General features: G+C 42.2%; 1 protein-coding gene across 4 annotated transcripts in view; it reads left to right on the forward strand.

The window, feature by feature from the left end:
• The window catches only part of PLD5 (phospholipase D family member 5), a 400042-nt gene extending 380579 nt beyond the window's left edge, over positions 1-19463 (forward strand). For all 4 annotated transcript variants that reach the window (XM_053607901.1, XM_053607904.1, XM_053607902.1 and 1 more), the window contains 4 exons: positions 1495-1631; positions 7474-7642; positions 13166-13280; positions 18143-19463. In XM_053607901.1, the coding sequence (XP_053463876.1) occupies positions 1495-1631; positions 7474-7642; positions 13166-13280; positions 18143-18402 (681 nt within the window). In that variant the 3' untranslated portion in view covers positions 18403-19463. The remainder of the gene's footprint in view (positions 1-1494; positions 1632-7473; positions 7643-13165; positions 13281-18142) is intronic.
• The last annotated feature ends 5638 nt before the right edge of the window (positions 19464-25101 follow it).

The following is a 25101-nucleotide window of genomic DNA, read 5'->3' on the forward strand; positions in this document are numbered from 1 at the left end:
TTGCGACTCTGTCTCAAAAGGAAAAAAAATAGTCATGGGAATATAGAAGTGAGACCTGTGGTTGGAGATACTTCTAAAAGTTTTGTGGACAAGAGAATGTGTGAGCTGGAATTTAGAGAACAGAATAAATAGCCTGCAGGAGCCAGCATCAGAAGCAAATGCCCAGAGCAAACAAGATGAGGGCACAGCCATGGACTGGTGATTATTTCAGTTTCTGGGCACAGACAACATGGTAGCCAGCAAATAAGAGAGACGGAGACACGGGACTATGGAGTCTCTATAGATTTTGTGTGCTAGAAAAAGAGTGTGGGACTAAATTCCTTCCACCCTAAGACTTGGAAGCTCATCCTCATACCAAAAAATAAAGAATTTAATGATCAAAAAGTTATCCTGCCAAGGAGACTTTCTGGGCAGGGACACTTGGAGGGTGTGTTTCTTCCAAAGTGCTCCTTCCTTAACCTCATGCTTTTTCTAGGGTGGGCGTCCAATCCAATAGCTTCATTTCTCTAACCTCTAAGTAGGGATTCCTACTGTGCAGCGTGGGGAGCTATTCCAGAGCATAACTTGGGAAGGAAGGACTCTGACCACCCAACACTGCCATCCATTCCAGACAGTTCCAAAAACTGTTTGTTCAGTCTTTTGGTAAACGAAGCATGCTTTGAATTATTTGGGCTCCTGGATTTGCCATCGTGTATTATTTGTCAAAGTAAGACAGAAACTATGAGAAACATGATCTCCAGTCCTGTCCAGGGGAAAAATAAGAAAACCAAGCACCTCTTTCCCTTTCTATAGCAACTGCATCTAGAAACATTGTATTTTAGTAAGATGAAAATTCCCTCAAGCAACTTGAAAAAATTACCTCAAGCAGAATTTGCCTCTTTTTTCATTTTGCTTAAGTCTTTCAGAATTTCCTTCTTCTCTGACACTCCTGATGAATTCAGGCATTTTAACAACTCACCTGGTTTTTACTGTAGAATTATTGATGGCCCTTTCTCAACAATCAACACTCCTCTTCCTGATTCAAAGACAGATTTAGCGGGTGGAAATCAAGATTTTTTAGATTTAATGTCTTCAACACGTTCATGGCCATATCACCTTTCAAATGAAATGAGTTCTGGGGTAAATGCTTGTTATGTGTACATGTATAGGTAGTTAATAATGGAGAAAATTACCAGGTATGAGTGACAAGGATGTGTAATAGAATCACCTAAGGTTGGAGTTGAGTGTTCTCTAAAAGTCAAAGGTGTTGTATTGAAAGCAAAACTCTATCCTAAAACAGACTTAAAGAACGGACTTTAGACCCATCTCACCACACCTGATCTCTCCTTAACTTCAATAAGACTGAAAATACCTTGTCTAATTCGATCAAGAACCAGAAAGTAGGTTTGCAAAAGTTTAATTACAAGTCTAGACCCATGAAATCAAACAGAGAAAACAAATCCCCAGATGCCAAAAAATTAGTACTCTAAAAGTTTGGCTTTTGTATCTTCACAGAATTCTCCCAAACTCTTTTGCCCCAAAAACAGAAGTTTTGACATAGACGCCATCTACAGCGTGATCGACGACGCCAAGCAGTACGTGTACATCGCCGTCACCGACTACCTACCTATCTCCAGCACCAGCACCAGAAGGTCAGTGAACGCCCGACCTCTAATGAGAACAGTCTCCAAGGCGGGGCACTAACCCGGGCGCACGAGAAGCCAACCGGACACCACTGCTGTCAGGTCGCATTAGGAAGAGCTGCCACTAAGGTCTCCTTGGTGTGCGATTTACCCACCATGCGTGTTACCAAGCCGTCAGTGGGTCCCTTGCCCACGTGCATAGAAGCCAGTGCCAGACTCGTGAGAAAAGAAACGCTTCATTTGGAGTCAATTAGGATGACAAAGAGAAACATCTCAAATCTGCTACCCAACTGGGTCCTGGGTTGGATTTTATGAGGAAGGTAATGAGGGCTGATCTGATTGGATCTGCTATGAGCTGGAGGCCTGATCTGATTGGATCCTGTCATTAGGTGATGCCAGGGCTCTATCTGATTGGCTGCCAGATCCTGCCCTGCTATGTCTGCTTCTTAATTCAGTCCCCAGCTACTAGGTTGGATCACTTAGGTTCCACCCACAGATGGACCTTCAAACTGGAGGTCCAGGGCAACTGAAAACAGCTCTCAATTTAGTTACATAAAGTTGAACCAGACTGGTAAAGTGTGGTTACGCATCTTCTCCCTAACTGGGTGCATTTTGAGGGCTCAGGGTCCCACCCTACTGACATACCTCAGTAGTTTCCATTATTAGTAGGGAGGCAACTCTAGAAAAGAAGGTTGGCTTATTCTCAATTTGAAAATTATTTTAAAAGAAAAATAAGATTATAAAATAAAACATTATTTGAAGTTATGATTTAAAAATTATTAATAGGGATGTGTCTGGTCTCTCTTTGGCAACACATATATTAAAATTGGAACAATATATTAAACAATATATATTATATTAATATATCGGAACACATATATTAAAATTGGAACAAATTGGAAGATTAACATGGCCCTGCCAAGGATGGCACACAAATTGGTGAAGCGTTTAATATGGATGTGTTCAAAGAGCATGCTAAAACTGAGGGCTGGTGCAAGATTTTCCGTAAACCTTGCATCACTTTCTCGTACTCACAACAGTCTTCATTAAATGCTAAATTGTGATAATATCTTTTCAATGTAATGGAGAAAGTAACTTAAAATGTATATGTTCTCAGCCAATCCCTCCCTCTGAGCGAGAAAGAGAATATCTTAAAAATGGAGTGACTTTTCAATAATTCATTATTATTTAAGCCTGCAAATACTTGGAATGAATTTAGGGGTGGAATTTATGACAAACTCTTTGGAAAACCATTGCATGCATAAATGCATGGCCTCTGCTCAGGTATTTCCACTTTTGCTTTCTTGCGAGGAATGCAAAGATTTGGGGTGCTTTGAATAATTATTTCAACCTAGGAAATGTTTTCGAAGTGCTTATTTCTGGGAAGGTAATTTAAGACCTTAATTTGGAAAATTGTAACTTCAGAATATGCATTTTCTGAGGTTAAATGATTAAGTATGTCCTATATTGCTTGAATGTTTTGCTTATTGCCAACCCCATGTATGCATAATATGCAACTTCTTTATGCAAATGACTACAGGATTGCAAAAAGAATCTTTCACCCAGGAAACAATTGCTCCCTATGACAGGCAGTGGAAAAGCACTTTTAGCTGCAAGATGAACATTGGTACAGTATGTTTACTTCCAAATATTGTACATCCTTTGAACATTCATGGATTTTTTTCCACACACGTTCATGTCGTTTCTATCTCTCCTTTTAATGTTTCTCCCATTTGTTGTGTATTTGGTTTTAGAATTCGTTTTACAATTAAGCTTCACTTTGAAAAGATTTCTAAACATGATAGGTCTTGTCTGATTCTCCTGTTATGGAGAAGAAAACTAATGTCATTTGTGATTTATACATTTATTAGGATGGGATGATGATTTCCCAGGATTGACAAAACCTTTGTTCCATGAAGTCTCATGAACAAAGTTGAGATCCTTCATGATCAAGGGAAAAATAATTAGTATGGAGGATCTAAAATATCTCAGAAATCTAAAAGGTCAAGTAGACTTAAAGAGTGTTAAGGAGCTTTAGATTCACCTGAAATTTTGCATTTCAGTTGTTAATCTACCATTTCAGCTGTTATTTTTAAAGTACTTCTTTTACTGTATTTTAAAAATTTCAAACCTATAGGCTGGAGGCAGTGGCTCACACATGTAATCCTAGCACTCTGGGAGGTTGAGGCAGGTGGATTACCTGAGCTCAGGAGGTCAGAGTGAGAGCTCTGGAGCAAGAGTGAGACCCAGTCTCTTAAAATATCCTGGCGTTGTGCTGGGCACCTGTTAGTCCCAGCTACTCAGGAGGCTGAGGCAAGAGGATCACTTGAGCCCAAGAGTTTGAGGTTGCTGTGAGCTACAACATGGCACTCTACCCAGGGTGACAAAGTGAGACTCTTTGTTACAGAAAAAAAAAAAAATCAAAAATCAAACCTATAAATGTCCTTAGCTTTCTAAATGAAGGGTTATCAAAGAGACCTAAGAAGTAATTCAAACAATCTGGGTTATAGTTAAATTCTCAGTCACATGAATGAATTCTTTTGACAAAGTCAGACCGGTTACTCATCTTCACCAAGTCTTGGAAATGATTTTCAGGATCAAATTCAACTTTAACAAATGAGTAAACACTATCAAATTTCAATGTGTTCCATTAGAACTAATTAATATCCAACAGACTTAACTTTTAGTCTACACATTGCCAAACATCCAAAGCAAAGAAAAAATTCACTCACTCTAAAATTGGAAATGGTTGACAGGCCAGGAGCAGTAGCTCACACCTGTAATCCTAGCTCTCTGGGAGGCCGAGGTAGGTGGATTGCTTCAGTTTAGGAGTTTGAGACCAGCCTGAGCAAGAGTGAGACCTCGCCTCTACTAAAAATAGAAAAAGTGGCCAGGCCTTGTGGCAGGCACCTGTAGGCCCAGCTACTTGGGAGGAGGCAGAGGCAAGAGGATCACTTGAGCCCAAGAGTTTAAGGTTGCTGTGAACTATGATGCCAGGGCACTTGACCCAGGGTGACAGCGTGAGCAGAGTGAGACTGTGTCTCAAAAAAAAAAAAAAAAATGATTGACAGCATGTAAAAAAATATACTCCATCATTTGATAATAATGTTGAGGTAACTTTTGCCGTTCAAAGTATAGGAAGGGAATGAAAAAAACGATATGTAACTAAATAATTCTTACAATAAAAAGTCACAAGCCCTGTGTTTACTTCTTCTTCATTTTGAAATCAAGCTCTTCTGAATCAAGTCACTTAATTATCTAGGTATCAGTTTGGAGTTGTTCATTATGTATTTCTTCATTCATGTGAAATATGTATTTCAGAAGGAAATTAGTAGATGTGTGAAGAACTAATAAAAATGTAGCCTCATTATTCTTTGAGGTGTTACTTTTCCATTGATGTATTCATTCAACAAATATTTATCTAACACTGTGTACTAGTCATTGAAGTGTGAACACTGTACAGTCCCAGGAACTCCATCAAACAGTGGCAAAGGGACACAGAAGGGATTATTAGGACAGAGTGACGTCAATCGAGCAGTAGGTATGTGCACAGAATATTATAGGTGCTTGGTGAGAGAACACCTACGGCACAGTTTCAGGGTTAGAGGAAGCTTATTGGAGAAGATGTCGCCTGAATTACATTTCAGAATATTCAGGAATTAAAAGAGAATGGGAAAGGGAATTTTCTAGGTAGAAAGGACAGCATGAGCAAAATTTCAGGTGGAGAAACAATAGCTTAGCAGGTTCAGTGCTGAACCATAGAGCCCAAGAGAAGATGGTGAGACATCAGATAGGAGAGGGGAAAGGACCAGTAACAGGAGGGTCTGACCACTGGGGAGTTTCATGATGTTGGGGAGTCTCTACTTTGGTGGCTGTGGAGGATCTACTTAACTAGAAATAGAGAAACCAGATGATTTTCCCAGTAATCCTCAGCTTTGTGGACATAGACATAGACAAAGAGAATGAAAGCACTGATCCAGGATTTAGAGTTTGCCAGGTGGCCTGGCATGGCAGCTCACACCTGTAATCCCAGCACTTTAGAAGGTGGAAGCATGAGGGTCACTTGAGACCAAGGAGTTTAAGACCAGCCTGAACAACTTAGTGAGACCCTGTCTCTACAAAAAAAATTTTAAAAGTTAGCTAGGCATAGTGGAATGCACCAGTCACCCCAGGTACTTGGAAGGCTGAAGCAGGAGGATGGCTTAAGCCCAGGAGTTTGAGGCTGCAGGAAGCTATGGTGACACCATAGCACTCCAGCCTGGGCACTAGAGTGAGACTCTAAAATGTGTATGTGTGTGTGTAGCCAAGGGCAAAGAAGTCCCCTATGGGAGGGATTGTGGATCAGCAGACTGCATGGGGGGAAAGACCTGAAGGGCAGGAGGCCAGGGTCAGACATGAAGAGGAGGCCTTTGGAGATATCATGATTACAACACTGACAGTCTAAGGTTCTGAATAATATCATGGCTAGTCCAAATAGTGAAGTGACCCACAATGAGGGCAAGCCTTGAATGAGTAAATAGAAGGTCAACATGTGTCAGGGCTGAGAAGAGGAAAGTGATCAATGCTGGGTCCTCCAGAGAGGAAAAGATTTTGTTTTGTTTTGTTTTAACATGAAGATTAAGTGACAGTTCTGAAAATGACATTGTGTGTTAAGGCTGGGAAGTGTGGGAGGCTTCCCCCACATTTGAAACCAAATAGCTAGCTAGGGAGCAGAAAAATACATGGCAGAATGTTAAGAAAAGCTGAGGTTTTAGGCTATGGTCCCCAACCCCTGAGCTGTAGACTGATAGTGGTCCATGGCCTGTCAGGAACTGGACCACACAGTGGGAGGTGAGTGGTGGACAAGCCAGAGAGCCTTCATCTGTATTGACAGCCGTTCCCCAATGCTCACATCACTGCCTGGCTCTGCCTCCCTGTCAGATCAGCAGGGGCATTAGATTCTCATAGTAGCACCAACCCTGCTGTAAACTGAACATTCGAGTGATCTAGGATCACGCTCCTTGTGAGAATCTAATGGCTGATGATCTGAGGTAGAGCTGAGGCTATGAGGCTAACCTGAAGATCAGCTGCAAATACAGATTATCACTAGCAGAGAGGTTTGCCTGCCCAGAGACCAGAATACATCAGTTGCTTGCAGACTTACAAGTATGTATCAAAACCACCTCTGTCCGCCTCCACCCAGATTTACAGAAAATTGTCTTTCATGAAACCAGTCTCTGGTGCCAAAAAGGTTGGGGACCACTTATTTTAGGGAAGAGTCAGGATTTAGTTAAGGATTCAGGCATGAGGCTTAGTCCATTGGGGAAATGGTTTGTCTCATGGGGGATTCCAACTGCCTAGCAGGAAAAGAAGTTTGGTTAGGAGAACAGACGCTAAGAACAATCTGGAAATGGGGTGTGAGGAAGCTGAGAGGACCAGTGCAAAAGCTCACATGGGGGCAGTTACCAGAGAAGAAACCTTTGGGATCAGAGGAGGTGCTCAGGGCTCCTAACTGAAGTTCTGCTGCAAAGTTGATTGTTAGTGCACATATGGACTAAGGCCTGGGTGGAATCAGAGGCATAGTGAAGGTGTCTCATGGTGGCGATCAGTCTGTTTACTCCTTAACCCACACAACTGGAGGTCCTGATGGCAGGAAACCTCCTTCTAGGCAGGGGCAGGAGCTGGGAAAGCCTCATCTCTTGGTGCTTAACCTAAGCGGCTTCCATCTTTTTCCACTTCTCCTACAAGGCTATTTATATATTATACAACAAAGTAATGATCAGAGTAACATAAATGTCTTTTGTTGTCTACATTTTTCCCCACAACTAACTTAGTTTCTTTGTTTTTATCTACATGGTTATAATTTCTGCAGAACTTACTGGCCAGACTTGGATGGGAAAATAAGAGAAGCATTAGTTTTGCGAAGTGTTAAAGTTCGACTCCTTATCAGCTTCTGGAAGGAAACCGATCCTCTCACGTTTAACTTCATTTCATCTCTTAAAGCTATTTGCACTGAAATAGCCAACTGCAGTTTGAAAGTTGTAAGTATTACATCGACTGTGTTATTAAATAAAAAGTTGACTCCCTTTGCGTGCCGTGAAAGCTGTTAAGCGTACGCAGGCATGTAAACTCACAATGAGAACCAGGATGACAATCTTTGATAGTGAAACACACTTCAAAAGGTAGGTTCAGTCATTTTTCGAAACAATCACATACGGAAAAGGAGAGTAGTTTCCTGATGCTGTCCCAGTCTAGGCCTTTTGCACACACTTGTGGTTCCATTCTCTCTGTTTTATTTGAACTACTTTTTCTCCTATTGTTACTGGTGAGACTGACCAGCAGAGCCCTGGGACATGCACCAGCTCACACTCTGCCAGCCCTATGTCCTCCTGGCCTGGGTTCCTACACTTGCCCCAGGTCCCTTGCTGAATGCTAACCCACCTCCAAATACCCTGAGGGAAGTAAGATAGAGAATTGGTAATATCCCAAATGGACTTATTGTCTAGTTAATCTTCAGCTCCACTGCAGTCCTCATAACCCTCAGCCTCCCCTCAGGACTTTTCTTTTGCATGTGCTATTCCCTCTGCCTACAACACTCTTCTGCTCCCTGGTTCACCTGACTAATGACCACTAATCATTTAGGTCTCAACTTTTTCCCAACCCCCCACGCAGTCATTCAACAAGTGTGTGCTGAGAAGTACTCTGGGGCAGGCCCTCTTCTAGGTGATAAAACTGAACTCCTGTAGCATTTAGGGACCTGGGATTTCAGGGGCTCTTCCGTCAACTTTGGACACCTGGCTTCCAAGATGGCCTGACCTTCTACATCCCAAGTTTAAAGAGGACAAGAGAGAGGTTGAAGGACTGTGCAGGGTCATGTAGGGTTGAGCCTAGAGGTGGTGAGTATCCCATGAACCTCCACTGCACTGCCCCGGCATCACTTATGTGGCCGTGCCCAATGCAAGGAAGGCTTGTGAGTGTGTTCACAATGGCAGCCGTGTTCCCAGAGACAGGGGAACGGGTTTGGAGCATCATGGTCTGAAGCTCTGGGCACCACCTACTCATTTTGTTCTTTTCACATAAATAACCTTCAGCCTCTCTCTCTCTGCCACCAATAACGGAGAAAATGCAATACTTCATTCATTCAGTGCAAGCTTGAAGCTTCCCGTGATGTGCAGTTCTCAACAGCAAGTCTGGAAGTGGCACCTCAGTTTTGTGATGTAAAAAAATCTCCTCTCTCAAAACAGTAACAATTCCCCCCCAGAATCCAAAGCCCGGGTTGTAGTTCCCTCCTCTCATGCAACAGGGACAGAGTAAACACCGCAAAAACTGCATCAGAAGGGAAGGTTGGAAGGCCCTCAGCAGATACCAGTCCACAGCAAAGGTAAAATCCTTCTGGGTAGGTGCAAGGAAGGCCTCCTACTCCTGCTGGTGCAATGAAGGCCTCATACTCCTGCTGGTGCAATGAAGGCCTCCTACTCCTGCTGGTTCAATGAAGGACTCATAGTCCTGCTGGTGCAATGAAGGCCTCATACTCCTGCTGGTGCAATGAAGGCCTCCTACTCCTGCTGGTTCAATGAAGGACTCATAGTCCTGCTGGTGCAATGAAGGCCTCATACTCCTGCTGGTGCAATGAAGGCCTCCTACTCCTGCTGGTGCAATGAAGGCCTCCTACTCCTGCTGGCTCAATGAGGGCCTCCTACTCCTGCTGGTTCAATGAAGGACTCATAGTCCTGCTGGTGCAATGAAGGCCTCATACTCCTGCTGGTTCAATGAAGGCCTCTACTCCTGCTGGTGCAATGAAGGCCACCTACTCCTGCTGGTGCAATGAAGGCCACATACTCCTACTGGTTCAGTGAAGGCCTCCTACTCCTGCTGGTGCAATGAAGGCCTCCTACTCCTGCTGGTGCAATGAAGGCCTCCTACTCCTGCTGGCTCAATGAGGGCCTCCTACTCCTGCTGGTTCAATGAAGGACTCATAGTCCTGCTGGTGCAATGAAGGCCTCATACTCCTGCTGGTTCAATGAAGGCCTCTACTCCTGCTGGTGCAATGAAGGCCACCTACTCCTGCTGGTGCAATGAAGGCCACATACTCCTACTGGTTCAGTGAAGGCCTCCTACTCCTGCTGGTGCAATGAAGGCCTCCTACTCCTGCTGGTGCAATGAAGGCCTCCTACTCCTGCTGGCTCAATGAGGGCCTCCTACTCCTGCTGGTTCAATGAAGGACTCATAGTCCTGCTGGTGCAATGAAGGCCTCATACTCCTGCTGGTTCAATGAAGGCCTCTACTCCTGCTGGTGCAATGAAGGCCACATACTCCTACTGGTTCAGTGAAGGCCTCCTACTCCTGCTGGTTCAATGAAGGCCTCCTACTTCTACTGGTGCAATGAAGGCCTCCTACTCCTGCTGGTTCAATGAAGGCCTCATACTCCTGCTGGTGCAATGAAGGCCTCTTACTCCTGCTGGTGCAATGAAGGCCTCCTACTCCTGCTGGTTCAATGAAGGCCTCCTACTCCTGCTGGTGCAATGAAGGCCTCCTACTCCTGCTGGTTCAATGAAGGCCTCCTACTCCTGCTGGTGCAATGAAGGCCTCCTACTCCTGCTGGTGCAATGAAGGCCTCCTACTCCTGCTGGTGCAATGAAGGCCTCCTACTCCTGCTGGTGCAATGAAGGCCTCATACTCCTGCTGGTTCAATGAAGGCCTCCTACTTCTGCTGGTGCAATGAAGGCCTCATACTCCTTTTGGTTCAAACCAAGGACCTAAGTTCGCTTTAAGACTTGAACAATGAAAGGAGTTGGATCAAGGCGTCAATCTGGGTTTGGAATCAGATATCCAGGATCAGAGGAGAAGCTGGTACCACCTTAGGAAGTCAGGTGGAAACACCGGGGAATAAAGTCCAATTGTGTTCACTACCTTTCCACAGACAAGAGAGTGCTTGGGATTGTTTCAGCCCAGGGATAGCATTTTCCAGGTAACTTAGGTGGCCTGCAAGGCTGCAGAGAAAATCAAGTAAGACAAAGACTAGGTGTCTAGTCCGCCATTGCCTTCTCAATACCTCACATGACGCTTAACACAAGGTGTTCTGAATGCAGGTGATGAGAGAAGTCAAAGAATGGCGGTAGCAAGACAGAGGGATAAAAGGAAGTTCCATAAGCCAGGGAGGGGATGGCAGAGCCCAGAGCAATTGTCCAACTCCAGGTGTGGTTAGCCATGTCTACAGGGCTTTGCTGAAGAAAGGCAGCCGTAAAGAAGCCACCCAGTAAAGTCGTGTAGTTGGAGGTGAGTGTGTTTGCAGACAGGGTAGCCCCATCGCACCTGCCAGGTCCAGCAGGAGCAGACTGTAGAGTGAGCGACTTTGGCACATCATGTAATGTATTTGCTCCTATCTCATCTTCCCCTCAGGCCCCAGTCAGGGGTCCCCACCCACCCACTGCCTCCTGACCTCACAGCACACCTGCCACTAAGGCACCTGCAGGGGAAATCTCCAGGGTGTGAAATGTTAAGTGTTTATTTGAGACTTGCAAAAAATTACAAGGAAAGTAGGATCCATCATTTTAACCTTTATGGTACTTAATCAGCTTCATCTTGTTGAACACAAATGGTCACATTTCTTAAATAAACCAAACATTAATGCCTTACTGCTGGCCATTTTGTACAATAGAGGTCATGCATAATCTCTTCCAAGAAAAGTGGGCATTTGAAACTTGCATAGAGCATGTCTTCAGGAGCCTCAGAGCACACATAAAGCAGGCGGCCTGGGAACTAGGCAGGGAAACTCTGCCCTTAGAGGAGGGGGCAACCTCACCTCCAGCCCGGATAGGGCGTTATATCCACAAAGGACTCATGGACAGAGCCTGCAACTCATAAGATTATCCCAGTCAGCTGAGTGTTTATTATTTTACTAAAGATAATAAATTTATTAATAAAAATTAACTGATCACTTTTATAACGTCTTTCCTGTCACCTACAGCATATTCTGTGTCTAATCATGCCTGAGAATAAAACCTGATTTCTGCTGTTATTTTAATCTCCCAGAGAAAGCTGTTGCCCCTCTTCCGGGCCACCTTTGATTTTCTAAAGAAAATGGGTTCTTATTAAAGCCTTAAGCTGTAACTCCATCCTTGACTTAGGATAGATATTTTATTCTTTTTGAAATCCATCTTGATTCCACTCTAGTATCTTTCTCAAAAGGAAAACAGTTGAATGGGGGGAAACATGCGCTCTGGTAGAATGTTCTAGAGAGCTGACTGCTGCCTGTTACTGAGTGATGGCACCCTCAACACTCACATGACCTCCTGAATCTGTAACTACGGTTAGTAGGCCGTTCAGTCATTTTGAAGAGTCCACTGAGGCAGATTTTGCAGAAGACAGGAAATGAGGAAATAAGAGCCAGGTGGCATTGCCTGTAACCTTGGTGATATGAACCTGGGAGAATATTCCTTTGTATTGTGGAGTAGGTGGTTCTTGGGTAGTAGATATTAGTCTTTGTAACATCAAGAACTTTACCAAAAAAAAAAAAAAGAAATCAGAATAGAATTCTTAGGGCTGGAAGGAAGCTTAGTTATTACCTTGTTTATGACCCCTCACCTACCCAAGCGGAGAGGAGAAAACCAGCTCTGATTATTTTTCCCCCCCCCGAAACAAATTTGAACACTTACAGTGTTACAACTCTGAACCATGTTTCCTTTTTGAGGTATCATCTCATTTTCTGCTCTGCCTCATCTTTCCTTTAAACACACATGATTTCACAGCTGTGAGACGTTCCAGACCAAGCCCACGCAGTTCTGCAAACATGCAGCATTTTCCAAAGCAGAAGACCCCTTAGACCTTCACCTTTGACTGGTGACTTCCTGGGCAGTCAGACCTGAGCTCAGCTGCAGTAAGAACTCAGCAAATTCAGCAGCCCTCTGAGACACATGCCCGCCACTCAGGTGGCCAGCCCTCTATCCCTGGCCTTGGGTGAACTGGAATGCTACTTTTTGGGTCACATTAAGGTTGAAATTCAGGATTCAGGGTTTGAAGTTGTGTGTGGCTTTCTTTTTCTTTCTGAGATGCCTATTCAAACTGCTTGTTGACTTCAGTGTTTAGAGGGGAAGTATTTGTTCCTGTGGCAAAATCTCTTTTGACCTTTGCAAATCCCCAGTTTAATCAGCTAGTCATTGACATAATGGATGCAACATTTAAGAATATTCATTTAGCTCATTGGCATGCTTGACAGAAAGCTCCCTGAGGCATGCTTCAAATGCCAGTGCGCCCTGATGAATAAGACAATGAAATTAAACAACCTTCTGGCCCTCATCCTGTGGTAAGAATGAATTTTGTGTTCATTTTGAAGCTTCAAAGTGTTAATTATAGACCTGGCTGAGCACGCTAATTTTCTCTCTTGTTGCCTATATAGAGAACAAAAATAGCTTCATCTATACGAAGTAACAAGATTGTGATTTTTAATAACGCAATAGGCGTCTATTGTTGATATTGGGATAATATCAATTTGTGCTCTTGAACAAAACCAGAAACGGTCTCTATTCACCTGCTTTTTTGTTTGTTTGCTTTTTTTTTTCTTACAGAAATTTTTCGATCTGGAAAGAGAGAATGCTTGTGCTACAAAAGAACAAAAGAATCACACCTTTCCTAAGTTAAATCGCAATAAGTACATGGTGACAGACGGAGCAGCTTATATCGGTAGGTGTCAGGGCTATAGGGCTCCACAGGGGATCACCCAGGCAGAGCTGGTCTGGCCTTGGAAGCATCTGCTGGTAAATGGGGGGACCCTGAGGTCAGGAAACTGTACGGAGAGGGCAAAGAGATCCTCTCCCACATATCTCCTCTATGGTCTGCCTCATATAGCAGTAAACCATATAAGATGTCTTCTTATAAATGTTTTGCAGAAACTTGGTCCATTGTTCCTCATTGTATAGCCGAGGACATAAATGGCTCATCAAAGGTGAGCCCTGGCACTGGAATGAGCACAACTCTCATTCCCCTGCCCACAGCACCTCAAGCCCAGATGACATGACTAATGGAGAGGCGGGCATCGGAGTTCTTCAGTGCCAAAATTCACACCGCCCTACCAATGGTCCCCTCTCTGCTATTTTACAAATGTCCAACTTTGGAGAATTTACTTGAGCCATCTAAACTTCTGTTCTCTCATCCATAAAGTAGAGCTAATAATAGTTTCTACTTTATTGGGTGAAGTTTAAATGGAATAGTGCTTGCAAAGCACCAGCCACATAGATACTACCCAATTAATTTTGCCATTGGTGTTCAGGTAACAGAGCTCCAGATGCTGAAATCACTACGTACTGGTGATGGTATTCGCTAATGTATCACATCTATTTGAATTTTTCATGATGTGTATGAGCCCAGGGTAACCTTTTAAATGGTACCATCACAGAGTTTAAATTATCTATAAAAAGAAGACAAATCCAAAAATAGCCATGTGGTCCTTATATTGCACAGCAGAAGTGGCAGTCTCAAGGCAGAAAAGAAAAACGTGTGAAGGGGTCAGTGGAAGCTTCCCCTTTCCCCCAAAAGTTGGCTGAAAGATCAACTCACAATTAAGGCAGATTAATAAGAGAAAGAGGTTTATTTACCACGATCACTCTGGGAAAATGACAGAGTGATTACCCAGTATCCCAGTAGGATCCAGATCTTTTCCTACCCTCCTTTTAAAGATGAGGGGGAGGTAAGCAATATGGGTAATGCTGTTTAGGACAATAAGTGGTTACTAGGAAAGATGAACAGATACTTAGAATAGATGGCTGGTGGGAAACAGAAAGACTTGTAAATTAACCCGAGAGATAGGTGCTACATATAAAATGATTTGGGTCAGGTCTGGCTGTGGTTTTGACCTTTTCTCCTGAGATATACAGTAGAACCTCCATAGTTGACCACCCCCTACATTGACCGCCTCCTTAAAGCTGACCTAATTTTCATAGACTGGACATGCACCACATGTACGTATCAGTACAGGCAGACCGAGTTCCTTATGTCGACCACCTCTGTGTGTTGACCTGTTTGTTACAGCCCCTTGGATGGTCACCGAGGCTCTGCTGTATTGAGATGGCAGAGGGGAGGGGATCTATCCGGTTCATGCACACAGATGGAAAGCCTCTTTCAAGGCCTGTTGATCTCTAAGGGCTTTTCATTCAAAATGCTCTTTCATCCAAGGAGTTATATTTTGGGTGAAATTTCCTAAGCTCCTTCACATGCTTGTGGCATGTAGGAAAATGGAATCTGTATCCATTTCTTTTTTTCCAAATTCAGTAAATGAGTAAAATGTATAAAGCATTTGCTTCATCTTATTTGTTTCTCTTCAATGAGAAGAATAATCATCTGCAGGTTAGAAATAAGGAAACTTTGGGCTCTGCACCTGTAGCACAGTGGTTACAGTGCCGGCCACAAGCACCGAGGTTGGCGGGTTCAAAACCAGCCCAGGCAACTAAAACAAAGACAACTGCAACAACCAAAAAATAACCGGGCATTGTGGTGGGTGCCTATAGTTCTAGCTATTTGGGAGGCTGAGGCAAGAAAATCACTTCAGCCCAAGAGTTTGAGGTTGCTGTGAGCTGTGATGCCATAGTACTCTACCAAGGGCAACACAGTGAGACTCTGTCTTAAAAAAATAAAAAGAAGTAAGGAAGCTTTGGTGTGCTCCCACCTAATGGGCACAATGTCAGGGTACATGGCACACCTTCTGAGTGAGGGGCACAGCCACAACAGGGACTTTACTTAACAAACACAAACATTGCAACCTAATCGTTTCTACCCTCATATTAATCTGAAATAAATAAGTAAATAAATAAGTAAGAAATAAGGAAGCCTGGGCCCTATGACTGAGACATGCAGATATAAGGGGAAAGATCTAGGTCTAGAATCCAGGGCTCCCAGGCCTCTGATCCCCTGCGGCCTTTGACTACAGACTGTGCACCTGGCCACAGGCACAGTTACTAGCTCCTGGGTCAGTGTGAAGATGTCCTGCCTTTTTCCACTTTCAATAATTGTTACTAGATTAGATCACATCATTAGATTCAAGCATTGGAATCTTTTAAAGTGTATTTCATTCTGGGTGTTCTGGAATGTGAAATATTATCTTATTCCCTTGTCCCCCTCTGTGACCCAAGATGCGATTATTTGCATTTTCTCGTGTTCATGAATTTAAACACATAGAGAGTAGAATGAAATCAGTTTCTTTCTAAATTGACAAAGAAAAAAGCACACCTTAAAATCATTTCATGAAAAGCGAGAAATTTTGGTTCAGTTACTGGGGGTAATTTTGGTTCAGTTACTTGGGGTGGATCAGCTGTCAGACACTCAGGTGTGACTAGTTTACATTGTAGGGTTTACAGTAAGATGTGAGCACCCTAAGCAGTGGCCTACACCTCTATCCTAATGTTCTTATGAATTAAGCAAGTCTTTCAGAGTCAGAAAAACCTCTTTTAACACTGACACAAACTGGAAGCGGGGAGAACATCACATCACTTCTATAATCCTCTGTCTCCGTGTCTATAGAGTGAGGGTAATAGCACCTGCCCTTTGGTAGTGGTATGGGGATTAGACAAGATAACATATGATAAGCTCCTAACTCTGTCTCTGATCTGCTTATATCCTTAGCAAATATTGATTCCTTGCTCTCTCCTTTCTTCTTCCCTATAGATAGTACATTTTAAATGAGTTCATTTGAAACATTTTAACAAAACATTAACTCCCTAAACTGAAAGATAGTTCTGGTGTAAAAATATTCAAAGAGGGCAGTGCCTGTGGCTCAGTGAGTAGGGCACCAGCCCCATATACCAAGGGTGGCGGGTTCAAACCCAGCCCCGGCCAAACTGCAACAAAAAATAGCTGGGCCTTGTGGCGGGCGCATGTAGTCCCTCCCCTCGGGAGGCTGAGGCAAGAGAATCACCTACCCAGGAGTTGGAGGTTGCTGTGAGCTGTGACGCCACTGCATTCTACCAAGGGCGATAAAGTGAGACTCTGTCTCCCAAAAAAAAAAAAAAAAAGAAGAAGAAGAAATCAGTAAATGGCACTGGATTCTCCTGAGGAGGAACCTTTATTGTCCTACTGGAGCCTGCTCCTTCCTCCACATTTCAGGATCCTAACTCACCTTTAGTACACCGAAGATCAGAGGTTTGTGTGGGACTTCTGGGTAGCACAGCCCTTTTATCTGCTCTCACCTTGAAGATGGACCACCAAGAGCAGCATTAGCCTCTTCTGGGGCAGATCCCAGCCTTTCAACTCGATAAGACCTGAACTGTGTCCCTCTAAAATTCATGTGAACTCCTACCCCCACTACCACTGAGTATGACCCTGTTTGGAGATTAGGGTCTTTACAGAGACAATCAAGTTAAAAAGAGGTGATTAGCGGTGCATCTTACAAGGGTACATGTGAAACTTACTAAATGTGGAATACAAATGTCTTAACACAATAACTAAGAAAATGCCAGGAAGGCTATGTTAGCCAGTGTGATGAAAATATGTCAAATGGTCTATAAAACCAGAACATGGTACCCCATGATTGCATTAATGTACACAGCTATGGTTTAATAAAAAAAAAAGAGGTGATTAGGGTGGGCCCTAAACGAATATGACTAATGTCCTTATGAAAGGGAGAAATTGGGGCGCAGGCATGCATAGGGGAAAAGCAATGTCAGGAGACGGAGGGAGAATGTGGTCACTTACAGACCAAGGAGACAGGCCCAGAGCAGAACCTTCCCTCACAGCTCCCAGAAGGAGCGAATCTTCCTGACAACTTGATTTTGGTCTCCAGAACTGGGAGACAATAAAATTCTGTCATTTCAGCCACCCAGTCTGTGGCAGTTTGTCATAGCAGCCCTAGCAAGTGACAATCCCCCTCACGCCCAGGTAGACAGACTCGACAGCCTGTTCTCACAGCAACTGCCCTGATTCCTGGGCCGAGAGGACCTGATCCCAGGACAGGGACATCATTTACAGTCACGTACTCTGCCCCAGCTTTTTCTTTGCTATGAAAGCTTCAGAGCATTAAAATTAGAATCCCACATGTGTACATATGGATTGGATGTCTCTTTGGGAAGGTAATAACTTTTCACAGCATTTTTAAGCATCTTACTATAAGATGCTTAAATGTTGCTGTGTTTAGTGTGTCTTGAGAGCGTCAATAAGAAATAACATTTACAAAAAAGAACAGCAGATTCCTTGTTTTCAGTTCCAAATTGAGCAAAGCTGAAGAAAATGCCAAAATAATATGCAAATATTAATATGCCATATGTAAGTTTTCTGGGAATTTTTTTCTTTCTTTTTTTCTTGGAGCTGTCAACATAATTCAGCCTCTCCTTGGGTGCTTATGATTTTTTTTTTTTAATTTTTTTTTTCTGCAGTTTTTGGCTGGGGCTGGGTTTGAACCCAATACCACCGGCATATGGGGCCGGCGCCCTAATCCTTTGAGCCACAGGCGCCGCCGGCTTACGACGTTTTTTAATAAACTCTCCTCCGTATTTGATTATTTGGAGAATATTCCCAGTGGACCCCCAGCTCCTTACTGATATTTCTTTGTTTGTTTGCAGGAAATTTTGATTGGGTAGGGAATGATTTTACCCACAACGCCGGCACCGGCCTTGTTATCAACCAGGCAGACGTGAGGAACAACAGGAGCATTATAAAACAACTTAAAGATGTGTTTGAAAGGGACTGGTACTCACCTTATGCCAAAACCTTACAGCCAACCAAACAGCCGAACTGCTCAAGCCTGTTCAAACTCAAACCCCCCTCAAACAAAACTGCCACGTACTACAATGCCAGCGGGAAGGAGCCCTGGAGTGTATAATGTGAACAAAACGACGGACAGCTCCATCTTTCATATTTATATATAAAGGAAGAGAGAAAACCAATTTAATATGTCTTTTTTTAGGGGAAAAAAGCACACTTACAAAACTATTCTCTGAATGACGTATAATATCTATCTAACAATATCTTAGCGTCCCGTGTACTGAAATTAAGACTTTTGTATTTGTTACTTCTGACAGAGAATGTCATTCTGGCTTAGAAGTTAGTTTTTACGTTTGCATACAAATTTTAAGAGTTTGATTCCTGTTCTTTTTTAGTTTTAGAAATTTTTCTGCTGACCCCCCGGTCAGTTCTTAGGAAGCTTAGCATGAGGTGAGCCCTTTAACACCATGCTGAGAACTGCTGATTTAGAGAAGAAGGTGAAGATTTTGCCTTGGAGAAGAGACTGATAAACCAAGTATTTATCCTTGTAAACTATCTCCAAGACCTATACGGTCATCTCAGCGTAACCGGCTTACATATCATGCCTTTAACACTCTTGAAAAATGCCCTTTGCTGTCATCTTGTTCATTTCTTCCAATACTATAGATTTCATTTCATATCATTTTCTCTTCTCACAAAATGTTCCCATTATGCAGTGTCGCAATATCAACCCCAACATTAGTTCTAAGTATGATAACATCTTTTGAAAAGGTATAAATTTCTCCGAATGGAAATAGCAATCTTTAATTTTCATCTTTCCCCCTACCAAATTGGTGTTTTAAATCACGGTCAGCAATATGTCTCCTTTCTCTCAAGCTCCGAGAAATTATGTAGCCACCTGCTAATATACAGCAAGCTATTAAGTCTGCATTTTGAGAATAAAGTAGTTTTTCACATTTTTGTTTGGTTTATGGTATTATAAAGGAAAGATCTCTATGCATCAGTGGATTTTCATTTCTTTAGAATCATGCTATTAAGAGTATGCCAGCAAACGTTTATAGAGCTATTTAATATACCTTCTGCTATTTAATATACCAAATGCTTTTCAGAGAAATGCAATTTAAATACTGTGCTTAACATATTTTACTAAGAAACAGAAATATTGAATTATTGTTCTATGACATTATTGTGTGTTGTTTTATATCTATACAATATATAATCCTGTATTAATAGAGACTGTTGCTACATTAGAGAGAAGCATGGGCTCTTCGTAGCCCACAGCAGGTGGCCAGGATGCCCAGTTCCAATGTTATTCCTGACTCTGTGGCTCAGAACAGAGTTTTTCACTCCTTGGCCTGGGGTTCTTGGTAATGTAGACAGTAATACTTACCTACCTCGCAAGAATGTTGTCATGGTAGGAAATATTTATAACTTGTTTTGAAATCAAAAGAACCTATATAAATGCTAAGCATTACCATGTGGTGTATGTAATCTTTCTCTTGAAACGGTCTTTGTGGGATTCCGATAGACTCACATCAGTCCTCCCTGAGAACCCAGAAGAGAAAACAAAACCCACAGCTTTTGATCACAAATGTGGATGAAAAGAATACAATACAGAAACCCTAGGGAAGTCCTGGATTATCAACAATACAATGGAATGTTCTCTTGGGTCACTTCGGCGTAAATAACATTAACACACATATACATGTTTTTACAGTGAAGACAAACAATTTCAATTATTCTTTTTCATTTCTAGAGACTTGATTTCTAATATCCCAGAAAGTGAGATAGAGAAACCAATGGATCTTATTCAGTGGATTTATTTAATGTAGAACAGCTATGGTTGATCACCTGGTGATCACATAACTTCCCTCCTTGTTGATTCCAAGTACTGCTTCACTAGCTATATCACCCTTTGGTCAAGAGGGTGGGAAGGGAGGTGTGTTTTTAAGGGTAGTATGTTGTTATTATGGATTGGGGAATTCTCAATGAAATTCTTTATTAATAATGGCCAAGCTATAAGACTAAATATTTACCATATAACCAATCCTTGATTGAGTTGGGACTTAATCCTGCCACTCATTCCAGTGGTATAAATTTCTCCAGTGATAAAAAAAAAAAAAAAAAAAAAAGAAGAAGAAGAAAAAGAAAGAAAAGAAAGCATAGGAATGCTGACCAACAAACCTACTAAGTTCACTCTTGGATAAATAAAAGCAACCTGAGTTGGATTTCGAAAAGAACAGCTAAAGGGAGAGAAACATGTTTGTGTCCTTGCTAGGTCTCAAGTTTCCTCTAGATTAGTCATTTTCAACCTTCCTAATGCCGCAAATCTTTAATACAGTCCAAAGGGGTCACAACCCACAGGTTGAAAACCACCACTCTAGAAGTATTTGTCCACAGCTATGGCACAAGTGTAGGCTTGGTATAATGGGGCCCTTTCGCTGTCACTGTCTTGTGCATGTGATAAAGAGAATGCCATCCTTGATGGAATGACCACTGTGGGCATTTCCTTCTGAGCCCCATCAAAATGGTAGCACCAGGAGCCGAGTCCCAGAGTTTTCTGCCATGTACCAGCAACAGCAGAGCGCTACTGGACACTTTAAGTAACCTCATCAGAGTGGTCTGAGCAGCAGTGTTGACTCCTTGAGGAAATGGAAAGAGGCCGCCAACGACTCTTTGCCTAAATTTGTTCCTCCCCCCAAGCCAAATCCAGTTAGGGAGCATGGAGTGAAATTCAGGAAGTTCCAAACTGAAACAGAAGGGTAAGCAACTGGCTACATTTCAGAGTTGGCCTCCCTAGACGCCATCTGGAGCTAAGAATCTCAGTTTCTCCCTATTAACCCCAAACCCATTTAAAGCAGACCCAACAGACTGAGGGAATTAAATAATTTGGATATTTATTTTTTTAATGGTATGGGAAAATAATAGAATAGAATCCCTGAAGTCAAGCTAATAACATTCTAACTGAGGAGAAGAGACAAGTGCAAGTAATTATAATAAATTTGAAAATACTAAACATAAATAACTAAGTCCCTGGAGGTGAGTGGTGGTGATGGTTGGCCAATAGGAATGAACTCAGTGTCATTGAACTGTATACTTACAAATGATTAAGAAAAAAAGGGAAAGAAAAAGAAATAAATAGTTATGGGAATTGGCTTGGCACCTGCAGCTCAAGTGGCTAGGGTGCCAGCCACATACACCAGAGCTGGCGGGTTCGAATCCAGCCCAGCCCTGCCAAACGACAATGACAACTGCAACCAAAAAATACCTGGGTGTTGTGGCAGGCGCCTGTAGTCCCAGCTACTTGGGAGGCTGAGGCAAGAGAATGGCTTAAGCCCAAGAATTGGAGTTTGCTGTGAGCTGTGATGCCATGGCACTCGACCCAGGGTAACAGCTTGAGGCTCTGTCTTAAAAACAAAACAAACAAACAAAAAAAAGACCCATCTCTAAAAAATGGTGTTATAGCAACTGCCAGGTGTTATAGCAAGTGCCTGTAGTCCCAGCTACTTGGGAGGCTGAGGCAAGAGAATCACTTGAGTCCAACAGTTTGAGGTTGCTGTGAGCTGTGATGTCAAGGCACTCTACCACGAGTGACAAAATAAATAAACTCTAGAACTTAAAAATGCAGAAACTGAAAAAAAAATTAATTGATGAGCTTAACAGATGAGAAAAAGCAAAAAGAGAATGAATTACTGGAAGACAGAAAAAATAGTAATATTAAATAATGGAAAGACACAGAGATAGAAAATCAGGACATAAAGAGATATGCGGGCTATACCTAAAAGATCTAATCCATGAATAATTGAAATCAAAGGAGGAGAGAGAGAAGGTACCAGTTACAATATTCAAAAAAACAAAGACTGAGATTTTCAAAAACTAATAAAATTTATGGACCCATAGATTGAAGAATTTCTATGAATCACAAAAAAAGATAAACACAAAGAAAACTATTCCTGGGAACATCACAGGAAAATGGCTAACTACCAGAAATAATAAAATCAAACAGAACATATATTACCTTCAAAGAAGCAACATTTTTAAATGATGGCTGAGTTTTCTTTTTTTTTTTTTTTTTTTTTGCAGTTTTTGGCTAGAGATGGGTTTGAACCCACCACCTCCAGCATATGGGGCTAACGCCCTACCCCTTTGAGCCACAGGCGCCTCCCTGAATTCAGAAGACAATAGAATGAGTATAATGTCAAGATGTTAAAAGAAATAGCTACCAATTTAGTATTGTTTACACAGTAAAAAATCTTTTCCAAAGGTGATAATGGAAAAATAGTAATTTGGGGCAAATAAAACAGGATTTTATCACATACCAAAGGAGAGAAACTGAAGGTCTTTTTTTTGAAACAGTCTCACTTTGTCATCCTTGGGAGAGTGCCATGGAGTCACAGCTTACAGCAACCTCAAATTCCTGGGCTTAAGTTATTCTCTTGCCTCAGCCTCCCAAGTAGCTGGGACTACAGGCACCTGCCACAACACCCAGCTATTTTTTCGGAGACGAGGTCTTGTTCTTGCTCAGGCTGGTCTCAAACCTGTGAGCTCAAACCTGTGAGCTCAGGCAATCCACCTGCCTCAGCCTCCTGGAGTGTTAGGATTACAGGTGTGTGCACCACACTCGGCAGAAGGGTCTTCTTCATGCAGAAGGTAAATAAACCCAGATGGAGGTTCAGAAATGCAAGAAAGCATAAAAGTTAACAGAAAGGGTTAATATGTGGACACATTAAAAATTATTAAAAAATTAAGACTGTCCAAATAAATATTGATATTTATGTCATAATAGACATATAGATATGGAAAGAAAGAGAAGAGACAGAATTAAAACACATACCAATAATCAAATATGAATACAAGTTGGTGGGTATGGTGAGGTGAGGAGTGAATGGAGTTAAATTGTTCAAGGGTCTTGTGTAGTCCAGAACAAAAGTACTTGTTTACCTTAGGTTTTATAAAGTAAGGATGCATATTATATAGCCAATAAGCCAACAAACAGGAGGAGGGGAGATTAAAACAATTAATCACTAGAAGATAAGAACAGAGAGACAAAGGACACTAAACAGGACAGACAAATAGGAAGCCATAGAAAGTGCATTAAATCATTTAATCTGTCCATAATTACCTTCATTTTAGATAGAATGAATACCTGCTCCATTGAAAAGATAAAACTTTCTGATCAGATGTTTTTAAAGACCCAACCCTATGTCACTTTAAGATTTGTCTTAAATACAGAAATTCGCCTTTTCACAAAAGTTGAAAATAAAAGGAAGCATCTTTTTGCTTTGTTTTTTGTGAGCCTCTGAAAGGCATGTGTTGAATATTTACTCATTCCTTTGGGACCCTGGAGAACACTGAATCCATAATATATTCATCTTATTCATAAACCTAAGGTGAGGACTCAAGCCTCAAAAAAATTGTAATGACTCAAAATTATAAACAGCACTACGATGACTACGATACAAGAAATAAAATATAGGCTCAGCACCCATAGCACTGTGGTTAGAGCACCAGCCACATACACCCAGGCTGACGGGTTCGAACCCAGCCCAGGCCAGCTAAAACAACAATGACAACTGCAACAACAACAACAACAACAAAATAGCCAGGCATTGTAGCGGGTGCCTGTAGTCCCAGCTTCTTGGAAGGCTGAGGCAAGAGAATCTCTTAAGCTCAAAAGTTTGAGGTTGCTGTGAGCTGTGATGCCACAGCACTCTACCAAGGGTGACATAGTGAGACTCTGTCTCAAGAAGGAAGGAAGGAAGGAAGGAAGGAAGGAAGGAAGGAAGGAAGGAAGGAGGGAGGGAGGGAGGGAGGGAGGGAGGGAGGGAGGGAGGGAAGGAAGGAAAGGGAAGGAAGGAAATACATGTATTTTGGAAAAGAAAATTAGTGAGGGCCATCCAAACTACAGAATAAGGTATGAAGCAAATGGATGTGGAATGAAAGGCCCAGAACGGAGGTCGTATTGCCTTCATCAATTGATGAAGGGTTGTAAACTAGTTTTCAATGCAGAAATGCTTGCTTTAACACACACACACACACACACACACACACACACACACGCACACGCACACACACACACACATATATACACATACCATGTCTTGGCCATTCTTTTTATTCTTTTGTAATAGTTAAAAATAAAAATATCTTAAATAAAAAAATTCAGCCCCTAAACCAGACATCAGGATTAGAATATTATTTTTACCCACGGGATTATCACCTCTCCTGGCTGGTAGTTAAAGTAGCTGACCTGTGAAGTCACACAGCAGCACTCACACAGAGAACATTACGCTTAAAAAAACATAAACGTGAGTTGGCATTTTTTAAAACTAAGATACGAAGAGCAGTAAATGCTCCATGGTTCTAGCAGGTAAATCTTGAGTTATCAGCATTTGCTTCCTAGAATGTGCACAAGAAAATAGCTTTCTGGATGTAATAGAGATCTGGATTAAGAAAGTTCTAAGGACTCAGTAACAGCACGTATTGCATAATATCACCTTCTTTCCCTTCTCTTCTATCCCGAGTAAGGGTAGGTGCTACACAGAACCCTGGCCCCACTCCCCAGTTTGAGATAGACTACAGAGACAGTCTTATAGTTGCTGTGTCCCCAGAACTCAGCACAACAGTTGGCTCATTCTAGGCATATACTAAGCAGTTATTGAATGAATGAGTGAATAGATGAATTAAGTGGCTCTTTAATGTGTTGCTCTCAAGGCCATTTTATGATGTGCGAATTGAAGGGACACGCTTCTACATAGAAAGCTACCTTTGAGGTGGTGCTGGCTTACCCATCTGTGTACACCAGGAGAGGGTCTTG

Source organism: Nycticebus coucang, chromosome 10, assembly GCF_027406575.1.
Source record: "Nycticebus coucang isolate mNycCou1 chromosome 10, mNycCou1.pri, whole genome shotgun sequence".
In the NCBI taxonomy this organism is placed as follows: domain Eukaryota; kingdom Metazoa; phylum Chordata; class Mammalia; order Primates; family Lorisidae; genus Nycticebus; species Nycticebus coucang.